A 15855-nucleotide genomic window follows, 5' to 3' on the forward strand; every position below is an offset into this window, starting at 1 on the left:
TGGTGTACTTGGAGAATGCTGAGCAGTTTGCTGTATTTTTGAACAATGACAGAAGCTATTGTAGTAGTAAGTAGTCAGAAAAAGAAAGATCTTGAGTGTCACTTTAAGAATCTTGTTGCATTTCATCATTTGTGTGTTAGAGCTATTGGAGCCAGCAAGGACACAGACAAATTAAATTTGCATCTTAGAATGATTACTTTGATTGTCTTGGAGAAGACGAATTGAAGCTAGGACGAGTCTAGAGGATGGAAGACCTGCCAGAAGGCTTGTTAGATGAATTCAGGTAAAGGACGGTGACTTTTTGTACTTGGGCTATGGGAATGGAAAGGTGAGAATAAATTCAAGAAACTTGTAGGGGAATCCAGTAATTAACTGTATGCAAAGGAGAATAAGTCTAGGATGCCTGTCAGACTTGGTGGTCTGTTTGGGTAGACCACCTGTTGGTACCCCTAGATAAATGGAAAAACATGTCTATACTGGGAAAATGATGAGTCTAGGTGGGTAGTGTTGATGACTGAAGTGCCTGTGGGTATCCAGGTGGAACTGTGTAGCAAGTAGGATATATGGGTCTAGAGTTCAGTATCAGAGTCTGATGAGGAGCTACATATGTGCAATAGTTGAAGTCACAAATATAAATAAGATCACCTAGAAAAGCTTATAGTGTGAAAAGAGAACAAGGGACAGATCCCTGGGAAATTTCAACATTTAAGATTCTGTAAAAAAACCACAACTGGGCATATATCCCTATAAAATCCCAGCTACTCAGGAGGCTGAGTCAGGAGGATTCCTTGAGGCCAGGAATTCAAGACAAGCCTGGACAGCATAGATAGACCCTGTTGTATAGAAAAGATCTTAAATGATGGTCATAAAAGAAAGTAGGAGGAAGATCAAGAGCAAGTAGTATCAAGGAAATCAAGAAAAGAGTTTCAAGAATGAGGTGTCATTGAGTATTATATACAGCAGCAATGTCAAGCAAGACGAGGGCTAAGAAGCATCCAATGGATATGGATAGTTTTAGTGCTAGGATGAAAACAGGTCACTATAGTCTGAAGAGTGAATAGGAAGTTAAAAATATGTAAGTATCTAATGCTGGCTACTTTTTTTGAAAAGTCATGACCAAGAAGAGAAAGAAAACAATAGGATAATGGTTAGAAGGAACAACAATATCAAAGGGATTTTACTTGTTTTTGCTTTTTAGATGAGGCATGGGAGGGGCTTCAACATAATTATATACCAACAGGAAAAAACGTGGAAGACAGGAAGAGGCTGAAAATAAAGGTGTATATTATTCAAGGTCCAATCATATAACACTTGATGACGCTTATATTCTTGAAACTCCCTCCTTGGTTTCCTTGATACTACTTGGTCTTAATCCTTTTCCTGCTTCCACGACAATTACTTAAGATCTTTTCTATACAGAAATCACACCAGATATTTGACCATGGAAAACTGAATACAAATAATTGTTATAAAGCTGTTTATCAGGCAATTTAAATGGTGAGAAGAGAACATAAGATATATAAAAGTAGCAATTATAAGAAGCATCTATCATTCTTAGGACTGGGAGAACAACAGGGGCTGGTAGGAGATGGAATTTGCAAAGTCTAAGAGGAGAGGGAGAGACTTTTTGCTAAAGGCAATCAAAAAGTATTTTATGAAGATGGCATTTGAGCCGGGCTTAATTAAGTGGAAATGAAAGAATATTCCAGGTGTTGCACATGACCTGGGAAATAGAAGCTACTTTATAAATATTTGTTGAAAAATGAAGTGATGAACAGATGAGCAAAAAAATCTAGAGAAAAGTGTGGAAAATTTCGGGAACAGTAAGTTTGGCTGGAGCTTGGATGGTGGAGATAGGTTGAAAATGTGGTTGCACAGATGGAGTAGAGATGGAGCAGACGGTCTTAAATTTCAGGCCAATGTGTTGAAAATTTATCTTAGGAAGCCGCTGACATTTGAGTAGGGAAGTGACAAGACTGGAACGATGATTTCTGGAAGGCCGATTTGCCTGTGATATGTAGAAAGAACTGTAAGCAGAGAGGAACTGAAGTTATCAGCCAGAAGGCCAAGAAATGACGAGCTGAAGTGACAACAAGGATATGAGAAAGGGAACAAGCAGGAAACAAAACGTAAGCCGCCAAGAAGTGGCTGAAGTGATGACTGTGGTTGGGCGGCATGGGAGGAAGAAGGGAAATTGAAGCTTCTGAGTCTAGGCAATTGGAAGAATGGCAGGAAGAGGAAAGAAAGAGGAAGAGAACGGGGCTTTGAAGGGCCATGAAAAGTTCTGTGGAAACGGATTGGACATCCTAGAGCAAGGAGATGTGGCAGTGCAGGTCTGCAGCTTAACGGAGCCTGGGCAGGAGGTGGCTGATGTGGGTTTCATCTGCACAGAGATTCTGGCTGACGCCTGTATTTGGAAGAATGCAACAGTATTTGCGTATTTGAAACTACAGCCAGTCCTTGGGCCAGAATCTGAGGCTGAACTGCCTCTTGATTTACAGCTTCCACACCCAGTTTCCATTCTCCCCTAAAGCACTGGATTCAGGTAATCGCGAACGCACTTGGCTCCTCCCGCACTGACCGCTGCCCTCGGCGGGACAATGGGAGCCCTCGCAGCCCCGAGCGTTCCCAGGGCGCAGGCGCGGCGCGGCGTCGCCTAGCAACGAGGCACAACAAGGGACTGGGGGTTCGTCTGCTGGGTTTGCGGAGCAGCTAGCTCCTCGGCGGGATCTCCCGGCAGGTAAAGGTAACCCGTGGGGTGGGGAGGCCCAAGGCAGAGGCCTGAGGAAAACCTGGGAAAGGAGAAGGTGCCACGTGGGCGCAGACTGCTTGGGTCAGTGAGGCAACACCTTGCTGGGCGTTGTTAGTTCCTGCCTCGCGCCCGCAGGGTTAGATGGGGCTTGGGGTGGGTTTCGTAAGCATCCCGCAACCTCCCATTCAACAGGTGACAAAACTGAGGCCCGAGAGGGGATCTGAGGTGAGATCAAGTCAGATTCTGTTACTTGGCTGTGAGCAACTCAGAAGTGGCCTCGATTTCTCGAGCCCTCCTCCTCTTTAAATCTTCTCAAAGCAGAACTCATTAGAAAACATTTAAAATCATAGACTGAACGTTCACGAAGAACAAATACAAAGGACCAATCAACTCGTGAGAAAAAAAAATGGCTCCAGTAGTCAAGAAGATGCATTTTTAGAGCAGAGTTGTTTGCATATCCAATGCCCTGAAGTTTTCACCCAGTTAATTTACTGCTAGAGATTTATCCTAAAGAAATAGTTGGGGATATGGATGAAAATTTTATGTACAAGGACGTTCTTTGCAGCCCTGTCCATATTTCCAGAAAATTAGAAACAAATTTCAACAATCAGAGACTGGCTAGATAGCTAATGGATTTTAAAATATTTGAAATGGCATGTTATGCTAATCCACTGGAGATGATTGAAGCAATGAAGGGAAACTGAGACTTCATGAATTTATTTGTTAATATAAGAATTTAGTATGAATATGAACCCAGGAAGGGAAGGTGAAAGTAGGGGACAGAAATTGAGGCAGGATGTTAAGATCACTTTAGAAAAACCCACAAAGCCGGGTGCGGTGACTCACGCCTATAACCCCAGAACTTTGGGAGGCTGAGGCAGGTGGATCGCCTGAAGTCAGGAGTTCAAGACCAACCTGGTCAGTGTGGGGAAACCCGTCTCTATCATACCCAATATGGTGATAAAACACATAGGCTTTTTTTGGGGGGGAGACAGAGTCTCGCTCTGTCACCCGGGCTGGAGTGCAATGGCATGATCTCAGCTCATTGCAACCTCCGCCTCCCGGCCTCAAGCAATTCTCCTGCCTCAGCCTCCCCAGTAGCTGGGACTACAGGCACATGCCACCGCCACTCCAGGCTAATTTTTGTATTTTTAGTAGAGACAGAGTTTTGCCATGTTGTCCAGGCTGGTCTTGAACTCCTGACCTCAAGTGATCCACCCACCTCAGCCTCCCAAAGTGCTGGGATTACAGGAGTGAGCCACCACGCTGGGCCATGATAAAATACATAGGCTTTAAACTTCATTCTTTAGCTTAGGAGACACTCTATCATTGCAATACTGTCTGTGTAAGCTCTTCTAACCTCTGCACTATGCAATTGCTCAAAAACACTATCCTGAAGTAGGAAAAATTAGTTCGTAAGTGAAAATCAGATGATTTAAAACAACTTTATGCAGGTGTAATTAAATTGCCTCCTGAATATTATTCATAAGCAATTCTTTTATAAATCAAAGGCTGCTCTGTCTTGGAATTGGTTATAGAGTGCCATAAACTCTCTTTTTTTTTTTTTCCTAGAGATTAATTGTAGGATAGATTCTCATTTGCCCAGAATAGTTTCTGCATGTCTGCCTGAAATATTATAGGCACAAGGTCTAGGGCCTGTTCACTTTTCAAGCACCTAAGGAAGGTGTTTGAGATTTGAAAAAAATGCTTATATTGGCTCTAAAATATGAAAAGAGAATTGAAAAATTAGTGTTAATTAAATGTTTTATTAATATGAATTTTTTATTACATTTGAAAACAATTTTCTCATTTTACAAGAATTTCCAGGTGTATGTACTGATTGCTGAGTAATTTCAAATACAAATTTCAAAAGTTTTTATGATACAAATGACATTTAATGGGTGATGCAGGCACATTTTAACATTTTAATATATTGGCTATAGTGTGAATAAGCTTTCCCAGGCCCTCAAAAGTCTTAAAAGTAGTGTGGTCTGAAGTTAGAGACCTAGAATAAATGCCTTTCAGAAGTATCTAGGAGTTTCTATGAAGACGTGGCTTTTTAATGTATGTGATAAATTCTGGTCACTGTCTCTAATGCTAGGAGTTGCTTTTGACCTTTGACATGCAATTTGAGCTAACCCTGACACTGTAGATTCTCCCCAAGGATTTTCTACTTCCTAGGATTTCTATTGAGACTATGGTAATTTCCTTAAGGCTATGATAGACCGTTTAAGATTGCTCCTACCATATACCATTTAAGATGGCTCTGATGCTGAACATAATTCCACAAACTCTCATTGAAGAAAACTAGATAGATTTCCTGGGTTATTCTAATAGACATTAACATCTTGAAAAGGTTTGTTTTTTTTTTTTTTTTTTGAGACAGTCTCACTCTGTTACCTAGGCTGGAATGCAGTGGCGCAATCTCGGCTCACTGCAGCCTCCGCCTCCCAGGTTCAAGTGATTCTCGTGCCTCAGCCTCCTGAGTAGCTGGGACTACAAGGCATGTGCCACCACACCTGGCTAATTTTTGTATTTTTAGTAGAGACAGGATTTCACTATGTTGGCCAGGATGGTCTTGAACTCCTGACCTCGTGATTCGCCCACCTCAGCCTCCCAAAGAGCTGGGATTACAGGTACGAGCCACCTGCCCGGGCTGAAAAGTTCTTTGAACCCGGGCTGGTTACTCCTCTGTGGTATGTTAACTATGTATAAATTCCATTCCTTTCACTTTTTCCACACAGACATGGACTTATGAGGACAAGTGGAAAGTAAGTAACCTCAGTTTCCCCAGAATGTATCTCTTCAGATTTTTTAATTGCTTTTTTACTGAGCTGTGGATTATGAGAGAAAACTTTTTGTTATCCGGGAAAAGGAGACAAATGTTGATTCAAGACCTGGTAGATTTTGTATACCATTTATAAGATCATTACTCCTAGGAAAAATGGAGTTAATGAGGTTTATAAATATAAAATGCCAATTATGTACCAGACACTGTTGTAGGTGTTTGGGATAGATCAGTGCAAGAAAATAGACAAAAACCTCTGCCTTTGTGGTACATTCTTGCAGGTCTCAGAAGTAACTTGATGGGCTTAGTCTCTTAAGCCCATCATAAGCAAGCTATAAAAATGGTAAATGATTTCTTGTTATTTAAGTTATGCCACTAATATATTCACCTCCTTTCTAAACTGAAAGCCAGGACTAACGCTCAATGATCTTATCAATAAGTTCCTTAAAATTGCAGAGTTTGAAATTGGGATGTAGGTGACATATTTGTATATATGTGATAATTTTTACATGTATTGCATTGTGTTTTAGGAGGTAAAAATTTAAAGGAGAAAATAAACCTCCTCTCAAGGGCACAGGTAATTGGGAAATGTATGTGCAAATGTCAGTTTAACCATATATTGCATCTTTTTCCAGGATGGGTAAAAAGATAAAGAAGGAAGTAGAGCCTCCTCCTAAGGATGTGGTAAGTTTCTGATTTGAATACTAGTAGCACTTTAACAACCAGTTATAAAAATAAATTGTTCACACAGTTTGGCATGTACCAGTATATACATGAATACGCGGTGGCAGAAGTCCAAAGTCTGACTAATGATAAGATTAGTCAGAGAAATCTAACATTATATAAACAAACATTTACAACATTGTCATTATATAATTAGCACAATTAGAGAGTAATTATTAGCTTTTCCAGTATGTAGATGGCATGTTTATAGCATAGTTAATGAATAAATAGTTTGGGTTGTTCTTTTAAATACTTACCATTTACATTTGCCAGCCTCTCATTTATGTTAATTAATCAAGCAAATTTTCAAAAATAACTGGAAGTTCTGCTATAGCTATTAGATATGTATATAAGGTTGTCTGGTGATGACCATTGCACGTGAGAAGTCCCTATCCTTTCCAGTTCTATCGAGAGACTAGTCTGGCATCATCATCTTTATTCCAAATGCTAAGTAATTCATTCCCCACTGAAAGCTCTTCTCTCTCTTTAAAAACAGGATTTTATCTTCTCTCTTTAAAGTTTATCAATTATTGAAAGGTTGTGTTAAAAGTGAAAAATGACCTTGGACAATTTTCAGTTTAGAAACTTATTTTGAAACAGACATTTGGTGTGATTTCCTTCAGATAAATCAGGAATAGAAAAGAAATAAGTGGAGTCCACAGACTCACAGCAATTTCAAATTTGAAGGAAACTGGGCTAATGGCAGAAATCTGCCCCCTTGGGAGCTTTGTGGTTAAGACCCTGGGGGCCTTGAGCCAGCTCTGCCTCTTGCCAACTGTGTCATTGTGGCCAATTTGCCAAATTTGGCCAAGTTATTTTGGTTTTTCTTTAGCTCCTAAATGGGAATCATAATATCAAACTCATTCCTGTTGTTGCATGAATTAAAACAAAATAAATTACATAAAGGTCTTAGTGCCTGGCATGTAGCATTTGGAAAATAAGATCTATTATCATGAGAATCCTCTGGACTCTGCTTCTGAGACACACACACACACACACACACACACACACATGCACCCCTGTGCAATCCACTAGGTATGATACTTCAATACAGTTGGGAACAAAATCTACAGAAGTGCCCATCTTCCCGGGTCCAGGAAGGCTGTGCAGGGGTAGACATTGTGATCTCATGATGTTTCATCATTCTGACTGCTTCTCTTAGGACATATTCCTAAAATGTTGCAGATTGTCTTATTTTTTTTCATTGCATCCACAGTTTGTATTACACCCCTTTTTGCTACCAAATAGCATTAATGGCATCTTATTAGCAAAAACATATTCTGATTAAAATTAGAATTACGGAGCTAATAAATAATAGATGTATATGGCCAATACACTTTCTATAACTTCATGTCTTGCTGATATTGTCCTCTGGACTCCAATCCTTGGGGACATGATGGAGAACTTGAGAAACACAGTGTCCTAGCATTAACAAAATAGAGCTGTTTCTTCCTCAGCTCCCAACAGCCTTGGAGGTAGCCAATGGCAGGTGTAACATTGACCAATGGTCCTTACTTTTCCCTGCCTTTCCCAGGGGACTTCTACTCTGACTATAAAACTGACAGAATGTTGGGAGGCTGAGGTGGGTGGATTACGAGTCAGATCAAGACCATCCTGGCTAACACGGTGAAACCCCGTCTCTACTAAAAATACAAAAAATTAGCCGGGCGTGGTGGCGGGCGCCGGTAGTCCCAGCTACTCTGGAGGCTGAGGCAGGAGAATGGCGTGAACCTGGGAGGCGGAGTTTGCAGTGAGCTGAGATCCCACCACTGCACTTCAGTCTGGGCAACAGAGCGAGACTGCATCTCAAAAAACCAACCAACCAACCAACAAACAAAAACTGACAGAGTGGTATTAAAATAATATCTAAGCCCTTTTCTACAGTATTTGTTCTCATACTTCAAAGCAGTATGCCACAATTTATAGTATCTTAACCTGGAACTTGTTCCAGAATATACCTCTAAAGTCAATGAAGGTTTGTTGTACACATTGTAAATGAAAACCACATTTAAAGAGAAATATAACTACTTAAGAAAATAAACTTTCCTCTGTCAACTAATGGTAATTTGCTTCTTATATGTTTCCTAGAAATATTGTTTCCAAAGACTTTAATTTTTATCAGGCTTTCCTCTATAGTTTAAAATGAGTAATAAAGACAGCAAGAAAAGTGTTGGTATTAGGATTAGAACAAAAAGCTCCCTTTGCTTTTCTGAATATTCTCATTTGTTGTAACAATATATGCAGACATGGTACTGATTTACATTTCCTTCTCATAAAAGAGACACTAGCTAAGAAGATGCCTACATATGGAAAAGATACGGCTTGATCGACCAATACAACTATATTCTTCCTTTCCAAATCATTTCCATATCTGGCCAAAAGGTTGTTTGTGATGCTTTAATAAAAGGAAAATTTACTGTGGAATATTGCGTAAAAGAATTCCTAATAGAAATGACTCTACTAGACACTGAATACTAGATATTCAGTGTCTAAGAGTACCTGCTCTGGGGCTATCTAGCCTGAGTTTGGGTCCTTAGTCCATTATCCACTTATGCCCATCTATGAACTTGGGTGAACTTTCTAACCTCTGTGCACCCACAGTGAGGATGTGATACTGCTTAATTCATAGGAATACCCACTCACATCAGTGAAGTAAGGTTAGATCAATGTAAGATGCTTAGAACAGTGCCTGGCATTAGATAAGAGCCTGGTAGATATTATTATTAATGATACAGTTGAGGGTGCTGTTCATCATTCTACAGAACTGAACAAGTTTGTATGAACTGTCAAAGGAGATAGGGAAGTCAGGGATGAGGCATGGAAGACCAGCTGGCCACTGAAGTCCCCTGAGGCCTGGTGTGTGGCCATCATGATTTATGGTCAGATCTTTGAGTTTGCAAGCATGGAAATTGTAGTCTTTTAATATTTCAGAGGTGATTGAGCTTCAGTGGATAAAGCCACAAGCTCTAAATGCCCAAGAGACTATGACCTGGCCCTGGAATCATGATGATTAAGTATCAAGTTAACTGAACATTTATGTTAATGGGTCAGGACTTTCTTTCCTTAGTTAAATGCACACAGGAAGCTAAGCAGGGTGAGTATAGAATCAGAGCAATGGAAAGTAGTACAACATGCCCCCTCAGCTGCACAAACAAATCCAATTCCTGGGAAGAGGGTGAGGTCTCCTGGGTTTTCCTGGACCTCCTTCATCAATCTCAGAACTCAACCTTTCATTCTTTGTCATAGACTGACAACACTACTATGGACTTTACAAAATAAATAAATAAATGGCCTGTGCTTGCCCTATTGGACAGCACAGATTCAGAACATTTTTATCATTGAAGATCTATTGGACAACACTATTCTAGACAGTATTATTCCTTAACAGAGACATAAAAATATTCTAGAAGCCTATGGCCACTCGAATTGACTGGGCTTAAAATTCAAAGCTTAGCCAAAATGCTTCCATTTGCTTTCATTCTTTTTGTAAATAATTTTGTTTTATCATTTATTTTGCTATGTAAAGAAGTTATAAGGACTTCTTTTCCCATTTTTCTCCCTCCTGACAGTTAGACACTATGAATAAAAAATATACATTAACAATATACATATATGAAACCATATGGATAATTTTCAGCTTGCTCACCTTACTCCAAAAGTTTGCTACTTTGATCAGGTTATAAAGTAAACTAAAAGGTATTTTAGCTACTTTCATTTTAATCTTTAGACATTTTAGCAAATTTTTCCTGATGTCTAGATATTCTCTACTGAAAGTTCCTATTAGACGAATGCTGTCTACCTCCTCCTGTTTATCTATCTCTCTCTTTTCCTATAAAATTAGCACCTCATGATCTGGGACCACTGATGTAGTAAACATATTGAAATAGAAATTTTAAAAGCTTTTTATTTATACTTATTGGCACCATAAAAATCACTCAACTGTGATGATCTATTTTCGCTGAGGTCATCTTCATAATTTTGTATTTTTTTAGACCTGTGCTAATACTATAGCCACTAGGCACATGTGGTTATTAAAATTTGAATTTATAATGATTAAAATTATTAATTTTAAAGGCCAGGTGCAGTGAGTGACATCTGTAATCCCAGCACTTTGGGAGGCTGAGGTGGGAGGATTGCTTGAAGCCAGGAGTTCAAGACCAGCCTGGGAAACATAGCAAGACTTTGTCTTTATTTTTTAAAAAAGAAGTTAAAAATTCAGATTCTCAGTCGCATTAGTTACATTTCAAGTGCTAAAGAACCACTTGTGGCCTGCGACTACCATATTGGATAGCACAAAATCAGAACATTTTCATTGCTGAAGTTCTGTTGGACAGCGCTATTCTAGACAGTATTATTCCTTAACAGAGACATAAAAATATCTCTAGAAGCCTATGGCCACTCTAATTGACTGGGCTTAAAATTCAAAACTTAGCTAAAATGCTTCCATTTTCTTTCATTCTTTTTTGTAAATAATTTTATCATTTATTTTACACAGAGCATGAAATTATAATTTCTCAACGAGCTTGTTGGTGACTGACTTTCTCATAGGAAAGCAGATGGGATATGTAATGACAGCACAGTATTATTTATTTAGTCATGTGGCACTCTGTTGTAGCTATCATTTATTCTCAGTGTCCTTTTTAAGAAAAAATTACTATAATGGTGCAGGCTCTGTAGGAGAAACAAATGTCATGCCACGTTTCTCTACTCTCTGCCAAACATTCGTATTTCTCCTTTGTCAGCCCATTGGATTGCAACTCTTACAGTCTCAAGCTTCCCTTTGAGCTTCTCATACCCCATATTATCTTTTTTTCTTTTTTGAGATAGGGTCTTGCTCTGTCCCCCAGGCTGGAGTACAGTGGCACAATCATGGCTCACTGCAACCTCCACCTCCCAGGCTCAAGTAATCCTCCCTGCTCAGCCTCTTGAGTAGCTGGGACTAAAGGCACACACTGCCATATCCAGCTAATTTTTGTATGTTTTGTGGAGACAGGGTCACACTATGTTATCCAGGCTGGTCTCAAACTCCTGGGCTCAAGAGATCTTCCCACCTCGGCCTCCCAAAGTGCTGTGATTACAAGCATGACTCACTGCACCTGGTCTTTAAAGTTAATTTTAATTATTATAGATTCACATTTAAATAACCACGTGACTATTAAATGATATTTACTAAAGCTTATGTTTAAACGTATTTTCGTGTACTCTACCTACTCCTCTGAGACTTGTTCTTCTGTGGTGATCACGACATACCCGTCCTTAACCACAGTATCCTTATTCACACGCTTATATAATCAGCTTTAAAAATATAGAAACATGAGAGGTCTCTGGGGTGAAAATTCCAAGAGGGAAGGGAAATCTGTTTTGGATGTGAGTTGGTGGAGAAGATGGCCAGCTGGGACGTGAGGGAAAGTGCCTTAAGTGGTGAAGATGATCTAAGGCTGTGGTTCTTAGGAGTTTGCGGGGCAATCAAGGAGCCTTATGAAGGTAGGTTGGGATCTGTGGACACTCCTCCCTCTGAAATGTACTCCAAGTATTTTGCATATAATTTCACATAGAGAATGTACCTTCAAAGCCTACTGATAGCTCCATGGACCTCAGATTTAGAGCCCTCTCTCCTGACATCAGCAAACAGTACACAGTTAAGGCACTTTAAGGCCACAAGCATAGAAAAAGTTTCCAGGAGACTTTAATACATTCCTTTACAGACATTTTCCAAGTACTACCATCACCCCAGTACTGCTCATAGGTGATGGAGACAGAGAAACAGCATGGTCCTTTGCCTAAAGAAATGTATTTATTTGCTGGACAAATATAGAGTGCCTACCATATGCAAGCGTTCTTCCACATCCTGGGCATAAAGATGGGGAGAAAGGAAAGTTCAGGCCCCAAGGCAGCTTATATTATAGTGGGAGAAACAGTCAATTAATAATAATATAATTCAGGTAGTGATATGATCAATGAAGAAAAATAAAGTATGATATGGTAAGGAGTGTGATGGGGCCTCTTTAAATAGAATCTTGGTCAGGGCAGGCCTTCTTGGTGGGATCTCAACCAAAACACACTTAAATGAAATGAGGGGGTAATCTGTGCAAATATCTGGGAGGGGACCCCAGCCAGACCACAGTAACTAAAGCCTTACGCAGTGTGTTTGAGGAATGCCAGGAAGGTTGGTGTGACAGGAGATTAGTGAGCAAGGTGTAGGACAGGGTCACAAAGTTGGTGAGATGGTGGCAACCACGTAGGACATTAAGCTATGTTAAGCAAGTTGGATTTTTTCCTAATGTGCAAAAAGGAGAATTCGTTGGAAGGTGACAAAGAGAGGAGTAGAGACATCTGATTTATATTTAAAATGAAAAATAAGATCGTTCTAGCTACAATGTGGGAGAAACATGAAAATTGGAAGACCAGCTTGGAGGCTGTTACAGTAGTGCAGTTAAGATCTAATGGCAGCTTGGACCCAGGAAGTCATCATGAAGAAGATGAGATGTGGCCAGAGTGAGGATGAGCTTTGAAGGTCGAGCTGGCAAGATGTGCTGATGGGTAGGCCGTGGAGTGTGAGAAGGGGACAAGTTGAGAGATCAAGCCTGAGCAATGGAGTGAATGGAAGTACAACATACTGAAATAGACACGTAAATCAAAGACATAATGCAGTGTGTTAAATTCAGAAAAATAACAGCTATGGAAGAAGAGAAAGAAAAGCAAGCAAGCCCAGTCACCCAAGGAATTTCAACCCCCAAACCACCATGAATAAAAACAATAAAAAGTGTATCCAGAGAGATGGAGGCCTGACAATTAAATACACCATAACTCCCTATAGTTTCAAGTATTATTGTATTATTTTCTTTAGAAATGAAATAAAACTCCCAAGAAGTCCTGGGTGACATGTGACATGGCGCTCCCAGATGGTGACTTTAGTAAGAACAATTTTGGTAAGTTACTGAGGATGAAAGTCAGATTGGATATGTGCAGCAAGGAGCGAGAGTGAGAAAAGTAAGTATTCCTAAGGTTTTTGATTGTGAAAGACAAGGAAGGGTAATGTGGTGTACAGAGGATGATTACTATCTAGGGACAGTTGGTTTTTATTTTAAAATAAAAGAGCTTCAAGAAATCGGAGTTCAAGAAGGATTAGGTGGCTGCAGTTTGCAGGGTAGAGTACCAAAAAGAAGAGACCAACATACAGCAACAGCTCCAGAAATCCAGTTAATGGTCCTCTGGATTCTCTGAAATCTAATCTGTATGGGGTGAAACTCCACATGGAGAAGGATATGCATGAACAACTCTCAGGGTGCCGTTAAGTCAAACCCTCTCTAGAGCTCACAGCGGTCTGGGAAGCATTGTAATTTGCTTGGAAGGCATGGAGGGTCTTATTGAATACCTGGGGCATTAAGAAGAGTCCCCAGAAAAGTCATGCCTTAATAGTCGTGTGGCTAAACTATCCAGCCCTATAGTATAGGTTTCTCTAGTCCTGCCCTACCTAATAAAGCTTAAAAACGGGCTTTAAATAGATTAACCTGATCCATAAGTAAGATAGCTGCCTGCCAGAACAAAATTCAATATCCTTTAAGGAACACTCCTCCTCCCACAGTCCCCAAGAGTCTAGATGCTCAGCTACATAATTTTCACAATGCCCAGTATCCAATACAAAATTATTAGATGTGCAAAAAAGGAAAATGTGACCTATAACCAGGAGAAAATCAGTTAATAAGCCAATAGAGGAGGTAAAATGGGATACTAAAAAAACCCAATTAACTGAAAAAAGGCAGGATAAAAGGAAAAGGGAGCAAATGTGACAAAGTGAAAACAAATAGCAAGATGATCAATTAAAACCCAACCATATCAACAACCACGTTGGATATAAATAACCTAATATTCCAATAAAAAGTGATTGTCCAACTGAGTAAAAAAGCAAGACTCAACTCTAACCTGTCTATAAGAATCCTCCTTTACATATAAAGGTACACATAAAAGTAAATACATGAAAAAAGATATATGCCATGCAAACACAAATCATAAGAAATCTGGAGCACCTATGTTAATACCAAATGAAATATATTACAATTGCAGGACAAAGAATATTACCTGAGAAAAAGATGGACATTTTATAATGATACAAAGGTTTTTTGTTTTTAATGGTCCTAAGTGTTATGCACCTAATAACACAAGTTTAAGATACATGATGGCAAAAAAGGCTATGCGATAGCATAAGAAACAATGAAATACTTAGACATTAGTTTAACAAAATAAAATCAATACCTATATGCTGAAAACTATAAAACATTTCTGAGACAATTAACTAAGACGTAAATAACTGAAGAGATAAAAGTACTATGTTGGATACAGATACACTGCTTGTAGGAATGCAAATGGTAGAACTACTTTGGAAAAATAAATTGTATTTTTTTCTTTTTTTGAGACAGGGTCTCGCTCTTTTGTCCAGGCTGGAATGCAGTGGTATGACTGTAGCTCACTGCAACCTTGAACTCCCGGGTCAAGCGATCCTCCCACCTCAGCCTCCCAAGCAGCTAGGACTACAAGTGCATGCCACCACACCTGGCTAATTTTTTCACTTTTTGTAGAGACAGGGTCTCACTATGTTGCCCAGGCTGGTCTTGAATTCTCAGCCTCAAGTGATTCTCCTGCCTCAGCCTCCCAAAGTGCTGGGATTACAGGCATGAGCTGCAGAGACCCAAATTATATTTTCTTACAAAGTTAAACATGCACTTGCCAGACGAGCCAGAAATTTTACTTCTGGGCATTTGCTCAAGAGAAATGAAAACATTTGTCCATAGGAAGACTTGTATAAAATGTGCATGGCAGCTTTTATACATAATGGTTCCAACCTGAAACAACCCAGAGGTCTATCAACAGTTGAATGGATAAACAAATCGTGATATACAATGGGATACTACTCAGCAGTAAAAAGAAAGGTAAAAACAAATTAGATCCATGAAACACGGATCTCAAAAATATTCTGCCGCATGAAAGAAGCCTACACAAAGGGTCCCTATGTAGTAATTTCATTACTACTAAATTATAGGACAGGCAAAGCTGATCTGCAGTGAAAGAAAGGAGATCAGTGGTTGTCTGGGACCAGTCATAGGAGGGGAATCAACTGCAATGAGGCAGGAGAGAATGTTGTGGGGCATGGAAACCTTCACATATTGTTTGGAGTGGTTGGTTATACAGATGTATATGTTTCTTAAAATTCCATACAGATGTATACATTCTTCAAAACTCATCAAACTTACACTGAAAATAACTGCATTGTATTACATCTAAATTGGCCCTCTGTAAGCTGGATTCAAAAGAAGGAAGAATTTCGTTGACAGGGAGGAGTTGACTACTCATGAGACAAAAGGGATGATTAATAATATAAAGTAAGATGAGAATGTGTCCATTCTGTGAGAATAGGAGATTGAGTTATCTAATGTGCTAGTCTTAGCATCTGGCACTTAATAGGGATTCAATAAATGTTTATTAAATAAATGAATTAATGAAGGTGAATGAGTTAAAAAGCCAAAGCACCTATTAGGGATTGGCCTTGGATATTTTCTCTCATGTAATAGAAGAACATGTGCAGATATAGGTAGAT

General features: G+C 39.4%; 1 protein-coding gene across 15 annotated transcripts in view; it reads left to right on the top strand.

Moving 5' to 3' along the window:
• Positions 1–2660: 2660 nt before the first annotated feature.
• The window catches only part of ARMC3 (armadillo repeat containing 3), a 110650-nt gene continuing 97455 nt past the window's right edge, over positions 2661–15855 (top strand). For 7 of the 15 annotated variants that reach the window (XR_008491928.1, XR_008491929.1, XM_054435533.2 and 4 more), the window contains exons 1-3: positions 2661–2740; positions 5497–5523; positions 6176–6224. Coding sequence is in view for 12 of the 15 variants with exons in the window: in XM_054435533.2 (XP_054291508.1) it covers positions 5507–5523; positions 6176–6224 (66 nt within the window). In the remaining 3 variants the exon portion in view is untranslated. Of the gene's footprint in view, positions 2741–5496; positions 5524–6175; positions 6225–13110; positions 13193–15855 lie in introns of those variants that run through there. The other 8 variants (XR_008491930.1, XM_054435545.1, XM_054435543.1 and 5 more) reach the window with 3 other exon arrangements.

This window comes from Pongo pygmaeus, chromosome 8, assembly GCF_028885625.2.
Source record: "Pongo pygmaeus isolate AG05252 chromosome 8, NHGRI_mPonPyg2-v2.0_pri, whole genome shotgun sequence".
Classification (NCBI taxonomy): Eukaryota; Metazoa; Chordata; class Mammalia; order Primates; family Hominidae; genus Pongo; species Pongo pygmaeus.